Genomic DNA, 27,656 nt, shown 5'->3' with positions numbered 1-27,656 from the left:
CTGCCATCACTCTGCCTGGCAACATGTCCCGCCCAGCTCCATTTTAATTTGGTAATGACGTGTCCGACGTCTTGCTGTGGACACTTAAGTATCCTTATCTTTAAAGGCAGGGGAAACAAAAGACGATCATATCGTTACAGAGCGATGTATTCCGGACAACCTTTAGGTTAAATTATGTTGGATTCTGGAAGTTTTCATATCTATAGTGTATTCCCATGTCTCCGCTTTGGTCATGTGGGGCCGGAACAAAGAACACACCGTGAATAAAATAATTTCTGTTAATTATATTTTAACTTGAAATAGGTACATTCAAGGTAATATACTTAACCCGCGTCATATTTGGTTGAGAATCGACAAAAGAATGACGCAGCCGTAAAATGGCTGGCCAAATATTTGTTAACGCCAATATGTTCCCTTGTATAACTTCCAGTAGGTTAATAGATTTATATTGTATATTTCAATTATTCAAATTGTTGCACGATGATTTCTAAAGGGGCCCATTGATTACCAGTTCGCCGGACGATATCGGCCAGTCAGTTATTCGCAAAAGCTGACAATCGCGAATAAATGACAGGCCGATATCGTCCGGCGAACTGGTAATCAATGGGCCCCTTAACGGGTTCTCCTTTCACTTTCCTGCCGCGTGGCAACATGTCGGAGGATAAAGAATGTTAAGGTTTCTTCTCCCGCAAAATACCGTAAAACTAAGTTACTCTGAACCATTTTTGGGTTCCGTAGTCAACTAGGAACCCTTATAGTCTCGCCATGTCCGAGACTTTGCTCCGTGGTCGTTAGTGCTAGAAAGCTGAAATTTGGCATGGATATATAAATCAATAAAGCCGACAAAGTCGTGCAATAAAATCTAATAATAAAACTAATACGGGTCTTCAACAAACATTTCTTGATAAAGTGAATATATTCGGAGATAATTGCTCCGTTAGAAAAAAAATGTGTCCGTCCCCCCCTCTAACTTTTGAACCATAGGTCCAAAAAATATGAAAAAAATCGTGGAAGGAGAGCTTAAGAAAGACATTAAATGAAAACTATAGCGGATATGATCAGTTTAGCTATTTTTGAGTTATCGCAAAAAGTTTCCCCTTCATAGTAAAAAGACGTACACCCACAGTTCATCCCTTGGTTAACAATCTACCATACTTTAAGCTCCAGTTTAGCTTATTGTGACGGAAGATATTGTGTGTGTGTGTGTCGTCTGAAATGTATGTACGCCTGAAAAGGTAGAGTTTGGTGAGACTACTAGAGTAGCAATTTTAGCTAATATATGTAACCCATTCTCCACATTAGAGTAACTACGGAACCTACTCTGAGTATGACCCGACATGCTCTTGGCCGGTTTTTTTTTTATATTCAATATGACACTTTTAGAGCAGAAAAAAAAACAATCTACAAGATATGAGCAACGAAATGGTTTTTCTGAAAATCTATTTTAATTTAAATAAGTGAAGAAAAAAATCTTGAAATCAACCATATTTCTTTCTTCACAGTTTTCAATGCTTGGTTGTAATTAAATGTAATACCCTCGTTACAACAACCGCGCCATATTGCGGAATTTCATTGGAACTAAATTTTTCATACTAAACTGAACTGTCACCCTATACATGCGAATAACAGCGCCCTCTTGACAAGGATCATATAGTTTTAATACAGTTGCTCAAAACGTCCTACTTTACGTAGCTGTTTAGCGTGCGGAAAGTTGGATTTCGCGAACTAGTGCTTTTTACTTTTCCACTTGTTCCAATTCATGACTACTTATTGATGAGTGTTAATGTTAGTTTTTAATACAGTTGCTCAAAAAGTGCTACATTACGTAGCTGTTTAGCGTGCGGAAAGTTGTATTTCGCGAACTAGTGCTTTTTACTTTTCCACTAGTTCAAATTCATGACTACTTATTGATGAGTGTTAATGTTAGTTTCCTTTAAAATTCGTAATCAACATAAAAACCTACTGTTAATGTAAAATTAATAAATATAAGCATATTTCATATTTTATTACTTACCTCTTCATCATTATAACACATTTATTTTTTAATATTGAGTATTGACAAACCGTTCTTAAGAAGTTGTCTGAATGGAACGGAATAGCTGCCGAAACGCTGTCAATGCAGAGGCGTTTTTTTCTTACTGCAAGAATATTTTAAGTTTCCAAAGGCTACATTCGATATTGTTTTTATACAATATAAATATACGATACACAAATAATCGTAAATAACGATACTTAGGTAATATTAGTGTAATATTTTATATTTACAATTGTTTCTGTCTTATACAAAAAAGTACTTCTTGTTTTTCTTATTTTTTCGCAACTGTATTAAAAAACGTCGTTCGATACACTACTTTCCGCACTAGCATCCAAATGTACTATTCTGGTCGGGCTTTATATGCAACATGTATAAGGACTTTTTATAAAAATAATAAAAAAATACATTTTTCCATTGAGTTTCCTAATTCCTTCAACGTACTTACCTCCTAGTGAGTATTATATTCTTTGGTACTTACCCATACCCCGAAATTAACGGAATTCAATAAAAACACTGTGTAGAATTCGTATTGGTAACTGGATTTGACATGTGACGTGGGGGAAATGATCGAACGGGATGTCATCAGTATTTTTTTTATTATACTACGTCGGTGGCAAACAAGCATACGGCCCGCCTGATTCCAGAGGAGTTACATGCGCGTTGCCGACCCTAACCCCACCCCTCGTTGACCTCTGGCAACCTTACTCACCGGCAGGAACACAACACTATGAGTAGGGTCTAGTGATATTTGGCTGCTGTTTTCTGTAAGGTACGAGGGGCGGCTGAAATATTCGCGGCCTAAGCTAGAAAAAAAAGAAAAAAAAAAACTATGCAACTTTTTTCCCCGCCTCTTGGGCATTTTAAATATTGCCGCCATTAAAAAAAGTTATTCGATTTTCGTTCTGTGCGCGGATAAACAACAATGTCTATCGAATGCGGAAATTTTGATAAATTTGAACACCGAGCAGTTATTAAGTATTTTGTAAAAAAAGGAAAATCGCCTAAAGAGATTTTTGATGATATGACGGATACTCTCCATCATTTAAGCCCTTCGTACACTATGATAAAAAAATGGGCTCGTATATTTCAAACACAGACGAGAGAGCTGTGAAGATACCCCCGCCATGGGCGGCCTGTCACGGTGGTCACTGACGAAAATGTTGAAAAAGTGGAAAAATGTGTTCTGCCTGACAGAAGAATTAAAATCTGGCAGATAGCGGAAGAACTACAAATTAGTAAAGAAAGGGTAGGACACATTTTACATGAACGTTTACACATGAAAAAAAATACCGCGCGCTGGGTACCAAAATTGCTGACACCGCTTGATAAGGAACGGCGACGTGAAAGTTGCAAAGAATTTTTGGATCTAGCTGAAGGGAATTTGGACGAAATTTGTAACCGAATCGTAACCGTAGATAAAACGTGGGTTCGCCAATATGATCCAGAGTCAAAACAAGAGTCTATGCAATGGTTAAAAAAGGGAGAGAGGGCACCAAAGAAATTTGAAGTGGAAAAGTCAGCTTCCAGGCTTATGGCGACCGTGTTTTAGGACAGTGAAGGAGTTTTATTAGTTGATTATTTGCCGGACCACAATGAACGGTCAATATTATGCAAATTTATTAATTCAAGCACGTGACGCAATCGTCCAGAAGCGACGTGGGAAAGTTAGCCGTGGAGTGTTGTTTTTACAGGACAACGTACCAGTTCACACTTTCCGTGTTGCTAGGCAAGCTCTAAGACACTGGTTTTGGAGAAATCGATCATCCATCCTACAGTCCAGACCTGGCTCCAAGCGACTATTCCCTTTTTTCAAATTTGAAAAAAGACTTACGTGGTCGCCGGTTTGCCGATGACAATCAGATGAAGATTTTGAAGCGAAAGAAAAAGATTATTTTTATCAGCGGTATTAAAAAATAACTTCTCGGCGCTTGTATTTATTCTTATAAACCTAAAATTTATTTACCCATTATTAATGATGGATATTATTCGAGCTCTTGTTGTAGCAAATGCTAACGTAACATCCGCTTGAAAGAAAACTTACTTGGAGCTGGTCTAATATTTGTTTTCTGCCCGATGGGACCGTACGTACCTCCATACTAAATCGAGCTAAGGAGCTGCACTAATTTGCAAAATGTACATTTTAATATCAGGAACAGAACAGAAAAATAACAAAAGATTCATTTGTAATATTTTTATGTCATTTTCATGTTTTCTATGAGTGCCGTAAAACCACCCCATAGTCCAATACTGCAACTATGGTCCACAAGTTCAAAAGGAAATTAAGTATCTATACCAATGTTCCTTGTGGTTTACTCCTAGTTTTACCTTCCATTTATAAACATACTTTGCCTTAGAACTACAAAAATATAGTAAAATACACACCTGAACGAGAAAAATTTAGTTTATTTGTGGACCATAGTTGGGAGCTTTGGACTATAGTTGGGTGGTTTTACGGTGCTTACAATATTATCTAAAAATATGGCCATTAAATTTACGTCGACATTTAAACATAAACCATTTGACATTATTATACAATTCGTGTCATCCACGACGACGCGCAGACTTGTCATTACATTCCGAATGAAGGCACGCGTCTTCATGAACGACACGATCTACATCATACGCCAATCTTAATACCACGAAACTCCTCGTCACTTTCGTTACGATTTTTGACAGTAAGATATCAATCTGACAAAAAAAGACACTAGAGTTAAACCTAGTTAACTCTCCAACGCAATAATTTGACAACCACTTAACAAAATACATGTCGGAGAACGACTGAATCTTACTTCTGAAGTCGGGAATTGTGAGCGTATCATACAAGCGACAATAAATAAATAATAAATAAATATTATAGGACATTATTACACAAATTGACTAAGTCCCACAGTAAGCTCAATAAGGCTTGTGTTGAGGGTACTTCTTATATATAATATATAAATATTTAAATACATAGAAAACACCCATGACTCAGGAACAAATATCCATGCTCATCACACGAATAAATGCCCTTACCAGGATTTGAACCTGGGACCATCGGCTTCATAGGCAGGGTCACTACCCACGAGGGCAGACCGGTCGTCAAAATATCGACAGTACATCCGAACCTTCAATCGTGGATGACGAGGGCTTTCAATGAAATACGATGTTCAATTCGCAGTCTTTACTGCAAGACTGATTACAAATCATAGCACAAGTTACATTCATCTTTAGCAAGCCAGTGGGTTTGACCCAAGAACCGTCTTCTCCCATTCTCGTCTGAATGATTAACAGCATAACTTCAATTGTTTTCGTTTTCAATTGTTTTAACAGCGCACTCTATGACGGCTTGGCGGAACTACGTCAAACGTCACTCAGGTGTAACGGAACACCCTAGCTTGCTTTATTTGTCAACATGGCGTGATGAAACGCCTTTTAAAGGCGATAGATGGCAAGATCCAGTCATTCTCCGACATATATATATATATATATTATATATATGACAATTTTTTTTAGCTGTCACTTAGTTATGTTGATGGCAGGTGAGTGTATGGAGGTAAGGAGAACAATCTATGTGTATGAAAATTGTCCATCAAAAAACCGTAAATAGCTGGCTCAACTTTGATAAAAAAAATCTAATCACTAACAGCGCTCTTTACTCCGTCAATAACGTTTATGTCATGTCTATGTAAACCTAAATGTATATTAAAATATAGTTTAAGATAAAATATTAAAACCTAGTTTAAGATAAAAATAATTGTATGCCCGAAAAGGGTAAAACTGTTAATACTCATCAAAAAATGTACCTAGTCATATTTTTGTACCTACACAGTTTACACAATAAATATTTCTGATTTCTTGTGCTACCCTAGCGCCACCGGAGAAATTTCGAACTATTATTTACAACTGCCAGCTGGACACTTTAGCAACAGTTCCCCCATTGTGCCTTGTGCTCCTCCTACCTCCTACCTCTACCCTCCATAGGCTCCATACCTCACACGAAACTGTCACTTTGGTTATTACGATTTCTGACAATAAAAAATTAAACTGACAAAAATAAGACAGACTATAGTTAAACCAAGCTAACTCTACAGCGCAATAATTTGACAATATATGGCAATTTTTCTTAGATGTAACCAAGACATGTTGACAGGTAAGTGGAATGAGCCATGTTAATGCAGTCACATCTAAAAATATCGATACGGACCAAGTCTCAAAAGTATGTACCAAAGAGAATTTGAAGTAGAGGTGTACTGCAGCGGCGGCGCGTCACAAATATTCGTGGGGAACCCGCAGCTAATTTTGCTTTCCTTTTCTCCATGAAGCGATCGTGAAAGTACTGAACGGGCTGAAATTAGACAAGCCGATGGGAATCGAGTTCTTTGAACGATCCGCCACTGGTGTACTGTCAAATAAGGATCAAAGTTAAATGGCGTTCTAAAAGTTTTAATCATGTGTCGAAAGATGGCAGTAAATTTACAGTGGCTACAAAGTTTTCTTTGACAATCCTCTATTTCAAATTATCTTTGACACTACCTTAATATTTGAGCAATAAGGTCGTGTATACATAGTTTTGGCACTCTGTCCATATCGACATTTTTAGACGTGACTAAACTTGGACCATATTTAGAAAAGATAATTTTAATTAAGACCAAGGTTTTAATTTCACAAAAAATTTACTACACCTAATGTACTAAACCTATATAATAACGTATCATCCACGAAGACGTGCAGATTTATCATATCTAACTTTTAATAACAACACGGCACAAAGCACGCGCGCGTCTTCATGAATAGCACGATCTTTAGGTATATACATACCAAATATACATTGATTAAGATGCGTAAAATCTAATACACTTTCGTGCTTCGAATTTGACTGGTAACCGAGATGGCGCTGTACCGCTCCATACATTTTGCTACGGAAGGTGGAGGTAAGGAAATAAATCTCCATGTACCAAAAAGTGTCATCAAAAAACCTTAAATAGGTGGCGCTACAATACCTAGAATACTTGAACAAAAAAATAAAATCATAGACAGCGCACTTCACTCCGTCAATAGCGCCTAGGTTCTTAACTACTCTAGCGCTACTCTGGAGAGATTTCGAACTATTATTTATAGCTGACAGCTGGACACTTTTGCAACAGTTCTACCATAAGAGATGTCACTCCTCTTAATTCCACACTCCATACATTTTGCGATAACTCTGTCAAAAGTTGACGTTTGACAATTCAGTGACCGCAAAACCATTTTTTTCTTAAACTTTTGTGTTCATCATTTTTATGATTTAAATATAGGTGACTTTTTATTAATGGCTGCAGAGTTAACCTGGTCTAACTTGTCATCAACTGCCTCTTCAGTGTTCACTTTAACTTCCTTAATAGCCAGCCTATTATTTTTCTTCGGTATCTTGTGCTTGTACCGTCCGTGCAGATAGAGGGCGCTCTTGTACCCGAAGTCCGCCCCGCACAGCGTGCACACGAACGGCCGGTTGCCTGTGTGCATGTTTATGTGATCTGAGAGGGTTTTTTTATCCTGTAAATAAAGTTTTGAGTGAAATACTGTTAGCTTTATACATAACGTTAAAATGGTCGCTGGTTCAAGTCCTGCCGCTTCCGAGCAAGTCCTGACACACCCAACTTGTCAGTAGAATAAGTTATTGGCAATGAAATCATTTTCAGCACAAGCTTTTAACGCTGACTCTTTCGACAGGCTACTACTCATCCAGACAATTAACAACCCTAAACGCAATTAGTTTGCGTTGTTTTATCACAAGTTCCCATGGCCACCTCCTGTCTCCATCATCGGATCAGCTCGATGTCATCATTTTCATCTAATTTACATATGTATGCAAAATTTCAGCTTTATCGAAAATCGGGAAATGGGTCAAATTTAGTTTCCAAGTATTGACCCACACTAACATTCTAAACGCCACTTGCACCATTACCGGTTAACCGGTTAAACCTGGAGTTACCATGGTTACCAGTACAATTTGAAACTGGGTTAGCGCCACTTGCACCATCCCATTAAGCCGAGGTTAACCGGTTAAGTTTGTTATTAAATAGTTACGCGAATACTAGTTATATTCATATTCATAATATTTATTATATTTATAATATATCAGGTCAGATCATAATACAAAAGATTTATTAACTGTAAATGGGTTAATAAAATAACTAACTAAACATTTATAAATTCGTCAAAGCTATAGAACGTGTGCTCAAGAAGCCGACTTTTCAGTTTTGTCTTAAAGCTAATTAATGAAGGAGCTGAGGTGACTGTCTCAGTAGGTAGCCTATTGTAAATCTTTGGACCCATTACGTGGTCTTGTTCGACCGTGCGAGTCTTCTTTGTATCAATCAATCAATCAATCATTTATTTATTTGCAAAAATACAGTAACATAAGGTGTTAGGACTATTCAGGTACAATGTGTATTTTGCTTGCAAGCAAGCGTGCAAATATAATGTGTCAAATCTAAGCATTGAAAAATAACAAAATTGAAATTAAGACATTAGCATAAATAGTTAGAGAATTAGAAAAATTAGGAAAAAAGTCAGTCAGTCGCCATAGAATTATAAAAATAATCATTAAAAATCAAGGGAAAATATATATAAATAATATATATATATATATATATATATATATATATATATATATATATATATATATGAATTTGAAAATAATTAGAAAAATTTGCATAGTTGAAAACAATTATTATGTCAATATTATTGATACATACTACGGAATTTGTCGTTACTCATTAAATTCTAAATATTTTTTAATGCTATAAAAACATTTGTCAAGCAGCCAGTTTGTTAATTTACGACTAAACTCATTATCTTGTAACAGCTTTAAATGCTCTGGTAAATGGTTAAAAATCTTTATGCACATGTTGTATACGTTTCTTTCGTACATGGCCTTATTAGAAACTGGTTTATGCATACGAGACATAGTTTTTTGACGGGTCTGCCTTTGAGTGATCTCGTTTCTCTGTATGAAAAAATATTGGTGGGTTTTCACAAATATGCAAAAAATTTTAATGTACAAACATGGCATTGGGAGTATGTGCAATTTTTTAAATAGCGGAACACAACTATCATCATGTTTACGCTTACAAATGACCCTCATGCACTTTTTTTGTATCTTAAAGATTCGTTCTATGTCTACAGCATTTCCCCAAATAATTAAACCATACCTTATTACCGATGATACATAGCCATGGTAGGCCGCAAGTGCTGCTTCTACAGAGACTGTATCTCTCAACCTTTTTAAAGCAAAGATAAATCTGTTTAGTTTTGTACATATTTGTTCAATATGTTCTTTCCAGTTCAGATGTTTGTCGAGTACTATACCAAGGAACTTAACCGAATCAACCTCTTCAACATCGGACTCACGGTACTCAGTACGGGACACTGTACGGGATTCAGTCTGCTTGGGTTCCGTCAAGGGCGACCGGAGTCCGCGCGTGTTTTATATTCAAATAGGTTAATATGTACGTAGATTGCTATAGTTTCTATTTTCCTCCGTGAGCTTCTACGGGTTATCGTCTTATCTATTGTTTAAAAACCGCAAAGGCGCGTGCCACTATGAAAAAATGGGCAGGCCGCATAGGTAGCGTTTATTGAATTACTACTCTATTGAGCACGGAATAAGATTCATTATGAATTTATACAGAATTCTAACAGAATAGCTGTCTGATCTCTATTGGTGCGTCTAAGGTAGGCGACTAAACGCTCTCAAACCAGCTTAACTTGTGACACTGCGATCCGAAACAAAGATACGTATTCGAAGACCTCGCTTGCACTGGTAATGCGAGCGCACGGCTAGCTAGCGCAAAGGAAGCAATGTTATGTTTCTCGAAGAGCAGGTAAAAAACAGGGCCGGATTTTCACACAAATATGTTTGGGTGGTTTTACGTTGTTACTTATTTTTTTGTTGACTCATAATATAAATTTGTATAAATGTTTTACTAAATGTGTACTCTATTGTAAATAATATCTTTATTTTAGTGTACATAATTATAACATATAGGTCTATTTTAACATTAGTAGTACGGGATTGTTAAATGGATATACATATTTATTACTATTTTACCATTGTTTTATTGTTTATTTAAAATTAGCCTGTTTAAAGTTTAAAATTAGCAAACAACTGTTTAAACAGTTGATTATAAAAATGAGTATATCTCATTATTATTGTAATTACACAAACCCATTCTGTTAGATGTGTACCTACTATTTAAATAGTGTTATGTTTTATCTCTTCAAATTAAACAACGTAAAACCACCCAAATATATTTGTGTGAAAATCCGGCCCTGTTTTTTACCTGCTCCTCGAGAAACATAACATTGCTTCCTTTGCGCTAGCTAGCCGTGCGCTCGCATTACCAGTGCAAGCGAGGTCTTCGAATACGTATCTTTGTTTCGGATCGCAGTGTCACAAGTTAAGCTGGTTTGAGAGCGTTTAGTCGCCTACCTTAGACGCACCAATAGAGATCAGACAGCTATTCTGTTAGAATTCTGTATTAGTTCATAATGAATCTTATTCCGTGCTCAATAGAGTAGTAATTCAATAAACGCTACCTATGGGGCCTGCCCATTTTTTCATAGTGGCACGCGCCTTTGCGGTTTTTAAACAATAGATAAGACGATAACCCGTAGAAGCTCACGGAGGAAAATAGAAACTATACAGTACTTTGTAGATTTAGTTTGATAATCGGTATGCACTCAGGAACAGTTAAGATGGGTCATTTGGTAAGGAAACATCCACACAAGGTGACCCGTTTCCATAGTGCTTGGGTATATTAATTAGGTTAGACAGTAAACGTAAGTATAAATTGGGTGTATTGCTTTCGCCAACAAACAGTTTCGCAGTTTGGCGAAGTTTTGTAATAGTTGTGTTTTATTTTTTGTTTGTTAACAATAAAACCGTTAACCCAGTGTCAAATTGTACTTGTAACCATGGTAACTCTAGGTTTAACCGGTTAAGCCTGCCGGGTTAGTAGCAAGCGGCGCTTAACGGTTTAACCGGCTAACCCCTGGTAAAATTTCATAAACGACATGTCCTTAGTGGGATGGTGCAAGTGGCGCTAACAGGGCAAGTTAAATAAAAGCTTGTAAAAAGACGCGAAATTGAAATTTGGGAAACAAAATCTGGGAAGTCAACTCTTCGCGTCTACATTTTTTTTATTTGCCGCCTTGTTTTACTAACAAGGTCACTTATCTTCCTCGCGTTGTCCCGGCATTTTGCCACGGCTCCCGTTAGCCTGGGGTCCGCTTGGCAACTAAACCCAAATTGGCGTAGGCGCTATTTTTACGAACGCGACTGCCATCTGACCTTCCGACCCAGAGGGTAAACTAGGCCTTATTGGAATTAGTCCGGTTTCCTCACGATGTTTTCCTTCAACGAAAAGCGACTGGTTAATATCAAATGATATTTCGTACATAAGTTCCGAAAAACTCATTGGTTCGAGCCGGGGTTTGAACCCGCGTCCTCCGGATTGCAAGTCGCACGCTCTTACCGCTAGGCTACCAGCGCTGCCTAGGCTACCAGCCACTGAGAAGGTGACTTGTGCCAGAGTATTCAATAAATAAATAAATATCATAGGACATTATTACACAAATTGACTAAGTCCCACAGTAAGCTCAATAAGGCTTGTGTTGAGGGTACTTAGACAACGATATATATAATATATAAATATTTATAAATACTTAAATACATAGAAAACACCCACGACTCAGGAACAAATATCCATGCTCATCACACGAATAAATGCCCTTACCAGGATTTGAACCCGGGACCATCAGCTTCGTAGGCAGGGTCACTACCCACTAAGCCAAACCGGTCGTCAATACCTTGCCAATAGTATTACCTTGAAGGCCTTCCCGCAGTGGTCGCATATCTTGTCTTTGGGCGCGATAAAGTTCTCGTGCGCCTGCCGCCGGTGCCGCGTCCGGGTCGCCGATGACTTGAACATCTGTATAAACATTAACACAATGGTATGTATATCGATACTAACAAGGAAAGGCACCCAACTGTCCGGTTCCGATTTGATTTATATTTATATATGTTATAGAGTAGTCTAAAATAACGGACACGTATTTTTTTTTAGCTGCCCAAACTCAACCTATTGGGAGAAATTGTCCTCCAAAGTACTAAAAAGTTACTAAATCTTCTAACTCCTATAGAAAGTGATGCTTAAGCAACTTGCTAGTTAATGGCTTGTTTGAGTATATGTTTGTATGTAGAAGAGGCATAGCTATGGTTAATATACATCAAATTATGTAAAAATATTTTTAATAGAATAGAATAATTTTTATTCGTAAACACAAACAAGACACATTAAATTACACATAGATATAAGAAGTAAGGAGATTTATAACGAAGCATAATTTCAACGAGTCTCGCTGTCTCCAACTGTCCCCCACCACATCATTAAAGGCGTGGCCAGACAACCAACTCACGCGCTGTGATTGGCCAAACCGCGCGGTGTAGGAGCCTAGAGCGGCGGCACTAGAGTGAGGACAATTCGATAGAGCTATCGATATTTTACATGTTCTGAAAATGACCTTAGAGTTTTGACATTTTTGTTTTAAGTAATAATTGCCATAGACTTAATTTATATTCCTTTAAATTTTTGACCTTATTTACGAGCTAAGAATTTTTAGGTACGTGTAAGGTATATTAGTTGAGCCATAAGTTCTCTCACAAAGGTTTTTACTGATAAAATGTAACACAAAGCTTATAATTAAAAAAAAAAAACATGTACCATGATGCGAAAGCTTGTTTATGCTTAACTAATCAAATTGGTTTACATTTTAGTCATTATTTGATGTAATGTTTGTTTAAATTGTTTACTTTGGGATTGTCGTTAGACGCGAGCGCTTCATTAAAAAAAAAGTTTCAGGTTATTATAGCATATTTTGTCACCAATTGAAAGCAATTCCAGCATGTTATATGTATAGTAAGTATAATGCACCATTAAATAAGCTTTTATATCATATTTACGAATAATAAGGAAACAGTAATCATAATTATCAGTAAAAATCTTTCTGATAGAACTTTTGGATCGACTAAGTATACAATATACTATTATTTTAAACATATTTATATTCTATCTGTAACTGTAACTGGAAACATTTTTCTTGAAAATGATCCGAACAAATAACACTTTTCTCGCTCGTAAACCAGTTAGGGCCCTCTTCCTGTAGCATCTATCAATTTTTCGTTAATACTGGGATTTTCGGGAAATTGAAAAAAATTGCAATCATGAACATATTTCTTTTTTGACTCACTGTAAACTGTACCTCTGTAAATTTCATTCACCACCGTTTCTTTTTCAATTGTTAACTCTAAATAATTGTATATTATTATTTTCAATTGTAGTATTGTTTTTTTTTTACTTGTAAACCGTATTATCCACCACAGGACAGGCTATGCCTAGCGTGGGGGCCAGCATAAATGTAATACTGTTATTATTTTATTTCTGAAACAAAACATTTGTACATTTGTACAATTGTACTTAATTAAATCAGTTTATTTTTTGGCTTACCTTTTCGATTTTTAATCCAAATTAATAAGTATTAAATTAAACATTAGGTGCATATAAAATAATTGTAAAATTTTACTTGAAAAATAATTACTTTCGTATGAAAGTAATTATTTTTAATGTGTGTTTACAGTATATCCAAACATTTTTATCGATAACGCTCAAAGATCAATTATATGCACGAGCACCACTCTACTTCGCGGCGTCAATGAAGGGAGCGGTTGGCGGTCGTACCAAGAAACAATAATGTCCCTGTGAATATCGTTAGCGGTTTAATGCATTGCGCCGTTGCTAAGGACACTAGAAATAGTTTTCCATGCCAAAGCGTCAATGTAGAATGCATAGACAAATTGCCACGCGTTTGTATGACAACATGGTCTGACTCAGAAAAATCATATGTCACTGGATTTATTTGTTAAAATGTGTGGTTTTATTGACTAATACGTGAAAAAAAATGTACTATGTAACTCCATGATCCTTATAGTTTTTGGATGCACTCCTATTTCGACACAAAATAACGCTATAATTCGGCATTTCAATAAAATTGACGCGCACATTGTTCAATGACAGCTAATTTGCTACTGTCTTACGGCGGGCCGGTATGGCCACGATGTGGCCATGTCGCGGCGACACGCGCCACGCCTCCGTCAGCCATCTAGTACTTTCTATGATCTGAGAAATTACATGATATAACAAAAACAAAGGAAGTATAAAGTGCCACGAAATGGCCTCATCTCAGCATGTTGCTGGTGGCTTCCAGCGCTGATGGCTTCCGATGAGACCATCAAGTGAGAAAAATCACCAAAGGTAACAGACAAGAAGGAAGAAGACATAAAATAATAAAATAGATAAAAGATAACGACTATATTAAGTAAAGATTATTTATATATCAAGCATCGTAAACATAACACTGTATCGGTCCGGTCCAACCATACCTTGGCTGAACATTACAGCTGCATACGCAACAAGCGCCAACGGTAGCTACACGAACTAAAAGGCAATGACAGACCAGACCAATATCGAGCGTCCATTTTATCAATTTACAAGATTTTTATATTATGAAAACAGCATCAGAGGAAGACGAATACTAACATAATAATACTCAAACAAGTATGGCATAACAGGAGTGGTGAACTATTGCTATGCAGAAGGAACAAAAACTTGTGGTAAGCGTAAGTAAAAACGTACAAACTACAGGCAGCTAGTATCAAGTCTGTAGGCTTCCTGGTTAAGTTGGTGATTAAGTAAATACTGTTTCAGCTTTGACTTAAAACTATGGCATTCGTATTTCCGTTTCTCGCTGTGCATGTTCACCACGTGCTGGGCTGCCTCGTGGCACACTTGTTGGTTACCTCGTGGCACACTTGTTGGTTACCTCGTGGCACACTTGTTGGTTACCTCGTGGCACACTTGTTGGTTACCTCGTGGCACACTTGTTGGTTACCTCGTGGCACACTTGTTGGTTACCTCGTGGCACGCTGGGCACTCGTACTCGTATTGTCGTCGCCACGTGCTACCGCAGCAGACCGGGAGTCGCGAACACTGTTGGATAGTTACCTCGTGGCATACTGGACACTCGTATTTCCATTCGTTGCTATGCACGCTCACCACCTGCTGGGCTGCCTCACAAACCGGGAGTCGCGAACACTGTTAGATAGTTATCCCGTGGCACACTTGTTAGTTACCTCGTGGCATACTTGTTAGTTACCTCGTGGCATACTTGTTAGTTACCTCGTGGCACACTGGGCACTCGTATTTCCGTTCGTTGCTGTGCATTCTGGCCACGTGCTGCCGCAGAAAACCGCGAGTCGGGAACACTCGACTACACTCTGTGCAATTATGCCTGTGTACAATATAGTAAGTCAAAATTTTTACGTGAACTGTTGTAATCATGTCATTTTTAAACTTCAGTCTAACGCAGCTAAGTCAATGAATTGACCCTCGCATATATGTCACTTAGGCCCACAAGTTCGCCGGACGATATCGGCCTATCAGTTATTCATGATTGTCAGCTTTTGCGAATAACTGACAGACCGAATGAGGGAGTTAAAAAAAATAGTGTAAGTTGTTAGGAAAAGTCAGTTTTGTAATTTCAATTAGTTATTTATATCGAATCTAGGGAGATCCATGTAGTGTTAGTACAGTACAGTCAGCGTCAAATACTTTGTAGCAACCAAATATTTAGTATTAGTACGGTCGCCAAATCTCAAAAGCCCTCTAGAAACACGATTTAATTGACTCGGCTCGGCCTTACCCACAACCGGTATCAATGTGTTCGGACAGTTCTCCTGATCACCGTACATGCGGTAGTAAAGCGGAAAAATGGTGGAGGGGATAGTAATGACGTCACAAAGATGGCGGCCGGACCTATTCTTTTTGGCGGTGTATCTCGAAAACCACTTAACCGATTTTAATCATCGAGGTGTCAAATAATAGCTTATATTATGGAGATTATTTCCTTTTTACAAACATTTACGTGAAACCTATAGGAAAAAAAATAATCACAAAAAACAGTTTTTTTATAAAAAAAATTTTTTTTATTTTGTAAAAATCTACGTAAATATTAGCATTTCGCAAATTTTGTTTAATATAAAACATATTGCTTCATTATCAAGGAATATAATGAGCTTTAAAACATACAGATCGAGTAATAAACAATGAAGCTACACTCATTTATTTGCGCATGGGTAACGATAACTGGCTTTTACCGGTCGAAACTGTGGTGACTGTTACGATACGTATTGAATGGAATTTATAGAGTATCGGTTTTAATTACTGAAATTATAATGACAATTATAAAAACCAGACACAATAATGTTACCTTACTTCGACGTTTAGTCTCTTTTTTCGTCTTAATCATAGGTAGGTACATATTTCTTTTTACTTAAAAATTTTATACTCAGCTCGGCCTTACCCACAACCGGTATCAATGTGTTCGGGCGTTTCTCCTGATCACCGTACATGCGGTAGTAAAGCGGAAAAATGGTGGGAGGGGATAGTAATGACGTCACAAAGATGGCGTCCGGACCTATTCTTTTTGGCGGTGTATCTCAAAAACCACTTAACCGATTGTATTCATCGAGGTGTCAACTAATAGCTTATATTATGGAGATTATTTCCTTTTTACAAACATTTACGTGAAACCTATAGGAAAATAATAATCACAAAAAACATTTTTTTTTATACATTTGGTTGGTAGGTTTGTCTTATGATTTAAAGCAGTAAAATCTTTCAAGTCGAAACACAGTATAAATATACATTTTGTTGTCTAATCTAAAAGTATGATGTTCATTGTTAGTGATTACTGAATTAAATAACATGCTATTTGTTATTTTTGTTTTATTTTTTAAATCAGGTATTAATTTATTCACTATGTATCACTATACAGGCAAAATGTGTATCATAGTTGGTCTGTAAGTACTTACTACTTGTGTCGAATATAGGTATAGGATGAAATTTTAACCACCAGCCATACTCTGCGCAGTGACTTTACTGGACACCGCCGCTATGCTGGACAAGAACTTACGCAAAGACCTAGAAAATCTAATTGAACACAAACTTAGCAAAGAAATCCTGGACTCGTCTGCTAACTCTGAAGAAATGTGGCAATTGATAAAGAGGGAATTGATGCAGGCATCTGAAGAGGTATTCGGCAAGAAAGGAAAGATTACTAGTGACTGGTTTGCGAAGTATGAACACATTCTGCTACCATTAATCGAGAGAAAACGCACAGCTCACTTATTCCTATTGAACAACCATAGAGATCCTGCAAGACAAGCTGCATACAAGGCAGCCAAAGCAGAAGTGCAACGCACCAGCCGCAATTGCGCTAACGAGTATTGGGTTAAACTCTGCGAGTCTATACAGCAATGTCGGGATGTGGGTGACTTCAGGGGTATGTACCAGGGAATAAAGTCTGCAATCGGCCCGACAAAACGGAAACGTGCCGCCATCAAGGACCTCGATGGAAATCCGATTACCGAGAAAGTAAAAGAGCTTGATAGATGGGCAGAACATTATTCAAACCTGTTCTCTCAAGAAGTGTCTATGCACCCAACTGCACTGGCTAATTTGAGTTCCCGACCCGCTGTGATTGAGCTTGACGATCCCCCCACAGGCGAAGAATTTCTTGAGGCTCTCCAGAGTCTGAAATTGGGTAAAAGTACAGGTCTTGATAGCTTACCCGCTGAACTAGTGAAAATCGGTTGCGTTTCTTCTCCCCTGTATACTCTTTTACTGCGCTGTTGGGATGAGGGGACTATTCCTCAAGATATGAGAGATGCCGATGTCATTACCCTATATAAAGGCAAAGGAGATAGAGGAGACTGTAATAACTACAGGGGCATATCCTTGCTTAGTATTCCAGGAAAGGCATTTGCAAAAGTTGTTTTGCGAAGACTGAACACTTTAGCCTCTCAGATCTACCCCGAGTCGCAGTGTGGGTTCAGAGCTGGCCGTTCGACAAATGACATGATATTTACTCTTCGGCAACTACAGGAAAAATCTCGTGAACATCGTGTACCGCTGTATATGGCTTTTGTCGATCTCAATAAGGCATTTGATACCGTGAGTAGGGAGGGTCTTTATGAAGTATTGCGCGGAATTGGATGTCCTCCTAAACTTTTGTCACTGATCAGGTCCTTCCATGATGGCATGAATGCCTCAGTTATTTTTGATGGTGAAAAGTCGACACCTTTTTGTGTAAACCGTGGAGTCAGACAAGGCTGTGTGCTAGCACCTACCCTGTTTACTATATTCTTCTCTGCTCTGCTTCTGGCTGCTTTTGAAGGGTGCGACGTCGGAGTACACCTGCATACTAGAAAGGATGGAAAACTGTACAATATCAGTCTTCTCAAGTCGAAAAACAAGCGTCTAGACTTGATTGCTAGAGAACTTCTGTATGCGGATGATGCTGCACTAGTTGCAAACTCTGAAAATGAACTTCAGGAGTTAGTGACGCGATTTGGTCGAGCCTGTCGACTGTTCTCAATGAGCATAAACACCAGGAAAACTGTCATCATGGTGCAAGGCGTAAGCCAGTCTCCGGAAATCATGCTCGACGGTGCTGTACTCGATGTCGTCGACCATTTCTGCTATCTTGGCTCTACCACCACCCAGTCACAATCTCTAGACAAGGAAATAGATACTCGGATAGGCAGAGCATCAACTGTTTTTGGAAGGCTTTTCGCGCGCGTATGGAGAAACCGTATGCTCACTACATATACCAAAGTCCTTGTATACCAGACCTGCGTCCTAAGTATATTGCTGTACGCATCAGAAACATGGACTACATACGCGAAACAAGAACGCAAACTCAACGCTTTCCATATGCGCTGCCTGAGGACTATACTTGGAGTTACTTGGCAAGATAAAGTTAGTAACGAGGTAGTACTCTCAGGAACACATTGCTGCAGCTTAACTGCAATGTTAAAGCAGAGAAGACTTCGCTGGCTCGGTCACGTTCATCGCATGGGCCCTGAGAGATTACCACGCCAAGTAATGCTGGGTCAGATAGCGGACGTCAAAAGACCTGTTGGGCGTCCACTTCTACGTTTTAAGGACTCCTGCAAGCGGGACATGGACAGTTTTGGCATTCGGACCGACGGTTGGGAGAAACGCGCCGAGATGAGACCGGAATGGCGTCGCGACATTAAAGTCGGAATATCAAAGCACGACGATGACTGGCTGGAGCACCTTAAGCAGAAAAGTCTTCGTCGTGCTCTACCACCTCCTGCGAACTCACGATTTGTATGCGATCGATGCGGAAAGAAATGTCGCGCTGCTATAGGACTTTATAGCCACCAACGGCGATGCCCAGCCCCATAAACCCACAAGCGCCGCAACAAGCATCTACAACAGATGGTGTGGCCAATGATGTTATGACACTGGTTACCATACTCAGTCGGACCTTCCCTAGTTGCAGGAGCGCCCTTGTGAGTTTTCCGTTGATGCCAGGCATGGCTTCTTTTGCCTGTCTGCATCCAGTCTGGTTCAGCCAGTGTTCTATGTGTAGTTTCCCTGTACGTGCCAGCAGCATTGAGCGTACCTTGCTAAATGGTATCGGAAGAATCGGTTCCGGACCAATCGCCCCCGCATTCGATCCTTGCCTGGCAAGCTCGTCCGCAGCATCGTTACCTCGGGATCCACTGTGTCCCTTGATCCATTGTAGGGTGATCTTGTTATTATGACATACCTCCATTAGTCGTTCGTGGCATTCGTGTATAAGTTTGGATGTAACTATATGGCTATTTAGAGCCATTAAGACTGCTCTACTGTCGGAGAGTATGCGGATGGAGGATCCTACTACCTTCCTTGCAGTGATGGCAGCCGCCGCGTTTATGATGCCCATGCACTCAGCTTGGAATACCGAGTTATGGGCTCCTAGCGGAGTGGTGATCGACATGTTCAGGTCTTCTGAGAAGGTTCCAGAGCCCGATCCGCTGTCTGTTTTGGACCCATCAGTGAAGATTCTCAGCTCCCGGGGATTGAGTCCTTCATGATTGTCGTCCTCATATAACTGTATTTTGTACCTTTTATCGAAGATAGCTTGTTTGTGAATCCGGTCCGTGCCTGACCTAAGCACTGGAAATTCGTCATACACCTTTTCCAGGCATTTTGTGTGAAGAGCTCCTGTGATGTTAGACCATATCTTGAGGGTTCGCAACCTTACCGCTGAGAGACTGGCCTCTTGCTGTATGTGTAGGTGCAGCGGTGGAAGGTTTAGCATGACCTCCATGGCTGCAGTCGGGGTAGACCTCGTGCAGCCAGTGGTGGCCGCGCATGCGAGCCTTTGAAGTCTTTGTAGTTTGTCTCGTACGTTGCCTAGGTTTGTTCTTGGCCACCAAACCAGCGCACCGTAACTGAGTAAGGGGCGGATTATCGTCTTATAGAGCCAGAGGGTAATTTTCGGGTTGAGTCCCCACCTCTTACCAATCATCCTTCTGCACTGCCAGAAGACAACTCCCGCCTTGTCTATCCGTTTGTTGATGTGGTTGTTCCAATTGAGTTTATTGTCGAGAGTTAGTCCTAAGTACTTAACTTCATCGGACAGCTGTAGCTCAGTTTGGAAAAGTGTTGGTCTGGTAAAGTTGGTCGCACCTTTATATGGGACAGTCAAAATTTTTTTCGCGATTTCGGAATTGGTCCCATCATAGTAAAAGTTGTTAAGTATGACCTATAAAGTCGCTGCGCAGAGTATGACTGGTGGTTAAAAGTTCACCCTGTATAAAATTTTTAAGTAAAAAGAAATATGTTCCTACCTATGATTAAGACGAAAAAAGAGACTAAACGTCGAAGTAAGGTAACATTATTGTGTCTGGTTTTTATAATTGTCATTATAATTTCAGTAATTAAAACCGATACTCTATAAATTCCATTCAATACGTATCGTAACAGTCACCACAGTTTCGACCGGTAAAAGCCAGTTATCGTTACCCATGCGCAAATAAATGAGTGTAGCTTCATTGTTTATTACTCGATCTGTATGTTTTAAGGCTCATTATATTCCTTGATGATGAAGCAATATGTTTTATATTAAACAAAATTTGCGAAATGCTAATATTTACGGAGATTTTTACAAAATAAAAAAAAATAATTTTATAAAAAAACTTGTTTTTTGTGATTATTTTTTTTCCTATAGGTTTCACGTAAATGTTTGTAGAAAAGGAAATAATCTCCATAATATAAGCTATTATTTGACACCTCGATGATTAAAATCGGTTAAGTGGTTTTCGAGATACACCGCCAAAAAGAATAGGTCCGGCCGCCATCTTTGTGACGTCATTACTATCCCCTCCACCATTTTTACGCTTTACTACCGCATGTACGGTGATCAGGAGAACTGTCCGAACACATTGATACCGGTTGTGGGTAAGGCCGAGCTGAGTCAATTAAATCTGGCCTCGGAGCGGCTTGGCGACCGTACTATATGGTGTACCGAACTATTTGGCCACTTTGACTGCTACGAAGTATTTGACGCTGACTGTACAACGACTCTTAAAATTTATTGAGGTTAGTGACATAGAACTTCCAAATAATTTGATACACACATGGCACATTAAGACAACACAAAAAGTAATATAATAAATAATATAATAAAATAAATAAAATAATATCTAGGCAATCTAGACGCACCATTCCTCAGCATCTGTTGATGCCACATGCAAACTATTCCAATGGTTGAGTAATGGTGCATCTGTCTTACCTGCCAATAATGCCTGTAATGATAATCATGTTATTTTAGAGCTACCTGTCTCGTACAGTTTAGGAGACAGCATGACATCTGTCAAATTGAAAAAAAATGGCTGCACGGCAGTTTTGGTTGAAAGTCGCACGCTCTTTTAAGTTGTTCGAGTTTAGACTCAAACTCAAACTCGTGTATTCATAAAGTCAATTTACATGTCAAAATAAAACTAGATTAAAGTTAAAACTAACTTAAAATTAAAATAAAAATTAAAACAAAGCCTATTTACATTTAAAATTAAGATCAGAAATTAGAATCAGTATCAAAATATACATAAAAATAAAAATAAAATTAACAATGCAATGAGATCAAAATTAAAATCAATTAGTATCAGGATAATCAATAAGTAAAATTAAAAACAAAGCCAATTTATATGTCAAAAAATAAATAATATAAATTTAAAATTAGAATTACAATTATAATAAATTAAAATTGGGATAAGAAATTCAAATAACATTAGAATCAAAAATATAAATAAAAATAAAATTTATTTCAATTAATCAGATTTCAAATTTAAATGACGATACGGTAGCCGACGGCCTACTATTCAAACAGATAAATTATCTAAAAAAGTGGCTGTGACAGAATCGGACAGACAGACGGACATGACGAATCTATAAGGGTTCCGTTTTTTGCCATTTGGCTATTTGCCATTTGGCTACGGAACCCTAAAAACAAACACTTACATGAGGTTTCCCTTGGAAATATGTTCGCTTGCGTACTTCATGTGATGATTGTACGAGTAGCTGTGTTTGAACTGCTTGTCACATTGTGCGCAATACATCATTTCATCCTTCTGTAAAAATCATAAGACACAGTAGATTCGCGTTCTTTCAATGACATATCACTATGACGTGTTTTCATGACGGGAATACCCATTTTTTGCTCGATTTGGCAGGGGCACTACCATGCACCTATATTTATATGGGACTAGCTTAAACCCGCGGCTTCGCACGCAATAATAATAACTGCCGTAAAACATAAATAAAACATCGTTACGAATAAAGCCAATATTGAAAAATTTAACTGAAGACTTGGCTGTATGGGCTTAATTTTCTTTGCGGTCTTTTCTAGATTTTTTAGTTTTTCCTTGATTCATACACCAAACACTACTTATATTCCAAATTTGAAGCTTCTAGGTCTGCTAGAAGTGCCTTAGAATTTTGATGATCGGTGAGTCAGTGAGTGACAAAATATAATTCTTAAAATACTGGTTCAAATTGAATGAAATTTGAAATATACCGTGTCTTTACAATGCCTGCATGGTTACTGAAAATTTCAGTCTTCTAGTTTTATCCACAACGAACTTACAGGGGGTCGAAAATGGTCTGAATTGCTTCGAGAAAAGGATGGTACGGCCGTGCTTTTTTGCTCGACTTGGTGGGGGCACTGCCGTGCCCCCAGATAAGGCACAGTAGATTCGCGTTCTTTCAATGACATATGTCCAAGAACGGGCCTTACTGGCACTTAGAATGGTGCTAGTTCAGCGGTGTCACTCACGAATTAGAGCCAATTGTGCTAACGCAACTAGTTACGACCAATCGCGCGCGTGATGCGAACTCATCGACCAATCGCGTTGCGGCGTTAGACTGCACGATTGGCACGAATTCGTGAGTGACACCGCTGTACTGGCTTAAATAAATAAAAAAGGGTTCTTTTCTCTCTCTCTCTCTCTCTCTCTCTCTCTCTCTCTCTCTCTCTCTCTCTCTCTCTCTCTCTCTCTCTCTCTCTCTCTCTCTCTCACTGAGCGTAAGCGAGATGTATATACTTGCCCGCATATCATGTTTCAAGAACAGGGACTTTTACTGCAAGGTTCAGTGCAGCGCTAGCACAAACACTACACAATTTTTGGACAAGTTTTCACAGGGTATTTTTTACGAATAAATATGAAATTGATGCATAAAGGCGGTATGTTTATCGATTGCGCTAGTGGCGCCCCCCCCCCTGCATTTCCTGTTTATTTATTTATTGATATTCAGGAGAACCAACAGCTTTAAACTTACAATAGGACAACAAGATTAATACAGAGAGCCAATTACAGGAACTTAAATTTATTATTAAGCGTCACTGAAAAGGTCTCCACTCAGCTTAATGTCAAGATACCACCTAAGGATCTCGACGCTGGTCTTCCGTGGAAACCTTTCCGAGAGAGCGCAGCATCACCATTGCTATGTCTGATGGTGATGCCGGATCCGGCATCGCAAAAACCATTACAGCCTTTCGCATGTCACCGCGGGCACAGGGTCGCCCGTATCCATAGCGAGGGCCCTGTGTCTACAATTGACACTACTAAACTTTGCAAAAAAAAAACGTAGAATAAAGAGGTACTTACGGAAGAATGCACCCGGGTGACGTGCAATGTGAGGTGTTGTTTGATTTTGAAACTCTTGTGGCACTCTGAGCAGTTGAATGGTCGGTCGACGACCTTATGCGTACTGCGGACATGCGAACAAAATAGTTTTAGTATTAGGTTGCCGAGCAGCCCTATGTGAACTGTGGCAAAATGACGGGACAACGCTAAAACATAATTACAGGGTGTTTTTTTAATCATCTGCAATAATTTACGATGTGAATATATATATACAAGGAACATTGGAAGACCGATGCTGCGCTTACACACGTCACGCCACACAAGTCGCCCACCACGCCTGGGAAACCTTAGCTGAAAATCGTGATGGATGGCGCAAACGTGTCGTGGAGGGGAGAAGGCTATGCGACCAAGCCTGGTTTAATGCGTTAGATAGCAGGTGTCGCAGAAAGCAAACCGGGACTGGAACCTCAGAAGTCATGAGCTTTCTCTGCCAAAAATGTGGGAGGTCGTGCTCACATATCGGCCTCCACAGTCACCAAACAGCAATGCACATCGTCTGCAATAGACGCAAAGGCCTGTGATGTTACACCATGGGCTCGAGTAACCCGACAGACTAACCACGTATTCCGGGTTTATAATGAGCAATTCTTCAAGAAAAGATTTTTGTGTATGTGTGTTTTCTGCACACAACACGTTATCTTTTTATACATTTTGGCGAAAAAAAAACATTACAACGAAGAAGTAAAGTTTTGCAAATTTCCTTTAAAACTTATTGTCTGTCATTAGGTATGTATAAACTAAATCACATAGTGTCGTAGTCATAGCCAAAAATGTGTTTTTCACTAAGTTTTCATAGAAACAAATTTTCACAAGAATTATCAAAAACAAGACCAATTTCAGAAAACTTTGTATGATTGTCCGTCAAAAACCGTTAAAATATGTCGGGTTATTCGAGCGCACCGTATTTATTAGGAAATAGAGGTGTATTGTCAAAGAAAACTTTGTAGTCACAGTAAATTTACTGCCATCTTTCGACCCATTTGACTTTGATCCTTATTCTTTCACTGGTATGTGTTAAATTTGTTAACTGTGACTAAACAATCTAATTTAATATTGGGACCGTGCGAAGTGCATGGTGGGGGTAAGCAAAGCGATCCCAGCGCATAAGGTGGTAAAAATTTGAACTAACTGCGGATAGCGTCTTTAACATTTCGTACAATTATATGGCTCGAAATGAAACTTTGATTTACGATTACTCCTGAAATATTCACTTAAATTGAATGGTGTAAGGGACCATTGTAATCTGTAGGAAATGCTTAATATAACTAACGTATTTATTTTGATAATTGTTAATAATGTATCCATTTAAATAGCTTTGCAAATGCCACATATTACGTGATCTTTTTCTAGAAGTTAAGAATGGATATAGTAAGTTATCTTTAAAAGATAGACATTTAACATCGCGGGCTTTTTTGTAGACCTATGAATGAGAAACAACCCCACCATATATTGTGTTGTTATAGCTCAAACGGATTAGGCAGCGTTTTCGATTAAAGCTCCTAGCCAGCGTGATTTTTTCCGACAAAATCGTTATATTTCAAACAATTTACACAAAACCTTAACAAGTTATATACTTAAGCCTTCTTCAAGAATCACTCTGTTGATAGATGAAAGTCGTATGAAAATCCGTTCAGTAGTTTTTAGTTTTGGAGTAGTTTTATAAGATGTAGTGAATTGACGTTTTCCCCTAGACTTGCGGACACTAGGTTGCGTGACAGTCGTGCACGCTCCCAATATGTAATACTTGCTTCGAGCAACACGGGGAAGGGAGACGGCATTCGTACTACTTCCCCTCTACCAAAGCTTTGGTACAACAGTACCTTAGCGGTACATGTTGTGACTCGTCCGTACACAAAAAGAGATCGAGGTGTGCAAGATTTGTCTTTGACGTGTGTCATTTTCTATGTATTTGTGTCGTCATTACAGATTGGATTTTGTATGTAGTGAGTGAGAAGTGCGACTGTGTGCACGTTTCCCCCCGCAAAAAATGGCAGAAAGATTTGTTCGGTAAGATATCGCTTAGGCTCCTCCCTTCCGACGTGTCGGAAGCCGGTGTTGCTCGAAGATTACTTGTGAGATACCTACATTGTTTTCATGCGATGGCTAAGTCATTCTCTTTATTTCAAACATAGAAGATTTTTAATATTGATATGGCCAATATAAGATGTTGTTAAGTAAGCTAATTAAGTACTTAACTTAAAGAATTGAAGAAGGTCCCTTCAGTAGGGACTGAATAAATTAACCGACTTGGTATTACATGGATCTCACAACTTTTTACGGTAGAAGAACTGAGTTGCGTTTTTTTACCAGTAATGTTTTTGATGGCATCTCATTTCTTTTTGTAGATTGTCCTACTTTTTTCCTTTCCGGTACCTTCTACTTCTTGAATTCCATTATATTTAATTATGCGTGTACACTGATTCATTCACTGCAAATGTAGATTGTAATCCTATACATTTATATGGGATTACAAAGTTATTTATGCAATAGTTGTACCTAGAAAACTGGACCGAAATTACAAAATAATTGAGTTTATCCTTGATGTATATACTAAACACTAATTGTATTCTATATTTGAAGCTTCTAAGTCTGCTAGAAGTGCCTTAGAGTTTTGATGATCGGTCAGTCAGTGAGTGAGTGACAAAATAAATAAACTTTGACTAGTTATAATTTTATTATAATTCTTAAACTACTGGTTCAAATTGAATGAAATTTTAAATATACTGTGTTTATACGAAGCCTGCTTGGTTACTGAAAATTCAGGTTTCTAGTTTTATCCACAACGCAGTTATAGTCGAGGGGGTCGAAAAGGGCCTGAACTGCTTCGAGAAAAGGATGGTACGGCCGTGCCGCTTTTTCGCTCGACTTGGCGAGGGAAATTGTCAAATAGAAATAAGTACTTTATTTTAAATAAATGGATTTAAATTTTAAAATTATTATTTTTTACTTCAGACGGGCGACGAAGACCTCTTCCCGCACTGAGGGCAGGACTCGTGGCCGTGACCGATTCAAATATGTTCCGTAATTACTGCATAGTGCAAACAAACAGTGTAGGTGCTGAAACCTTTCAGAGCGGCCCTCGATACGTACAGCATGTGGCACTTCATGCGGGCGACGAAGACCCCCTTCCCACACTGAGGGCAGGACTCGCGGCCGTGGCCGCGCAGGTGGTTCAAATATCTTCCGTACTCCCTAAAAACTGACAAACAGTTATAAACTGAAATAGATGTCAAGGGGGTAACTACTGGGATTTTTTCCCCACCTTTTACCAGCGGTAACGACTGGAAAAAAAATCCCACTAGTTACCACCAACTCGATTTGGTGGTAACTACTGGGAATTTTTTTTCCTAGTAGTTACCACTGGTAAAAGGTGGGATTTTTTCCCAGTAGTTACCACCAAAATTTAGTTAGAGTTCAATACTAATAAAAACAGTAGAAATGGTAAAGTTTAAATAAAGAGTGGCTTTCATAACTAGTTAT

General features: G+C 38.6%; 1 protein-coding gene across 1 annotated transcript in view; it reads right to left on the bottom strand.

Moving 5' to 3' along the window:
• Positions 1-4,211: 4,211 nt before the first annotated feature.
• The window catches only part of LOC133532417 (zinc finger protein 595-like), a 32,619-nt gene continuing 9,174 nt past the window's right edge, over positions 4,212-27,656 (bottom strand). The window contains exons 7-12 of the mRNA XM_061871074.1: positions 27,267-27,368; positions 24,138-24,240; positions 22,492-22,601; positions 15,295-15,406; positions 11,887-11,991; positions 4,212-7,549 (exon numbers count right to left, since the gene is read on the bottom strand). Coding sequence (XP_061727058.1) covers positions 7,295-7,549; positions 11,887-11,991; positions 15,295-15,406; positions 22,492-22,601; positions 24,138-24,240; positions 27,267-27,368 — 787 coding nt within the window. The 3' untranslated portion in view covers positions 4,212-7,294. The remainder of the gene's footprint in view (positions 7,550-11,886; positions 11,992-15,294; positions 15,407-22,491; positions 22,602-24,137; positions 24,241-27,266; positions 27,369-27,656) is intronic.

Source organism: Cydia pomonella, chromosome 27, assembly GCF_033807575.1.
Source record: "Cydia pomonella isolate Wapato2018A chromosome 27, ilCydPomo1, whole genome shotgun sequence".
NCBI classification, from domain to species: domain Eukaryota; kingdom Metazoa; phylum Arthropoda; class Insecta; order Lepidoptera; family Tortricidae; genus Cydia; species Cydia pomonella.
Note: the sequence above shows the minus strand (reverse complement) of the source record. Positions and strands in the feature narration are given on the sequence as shown.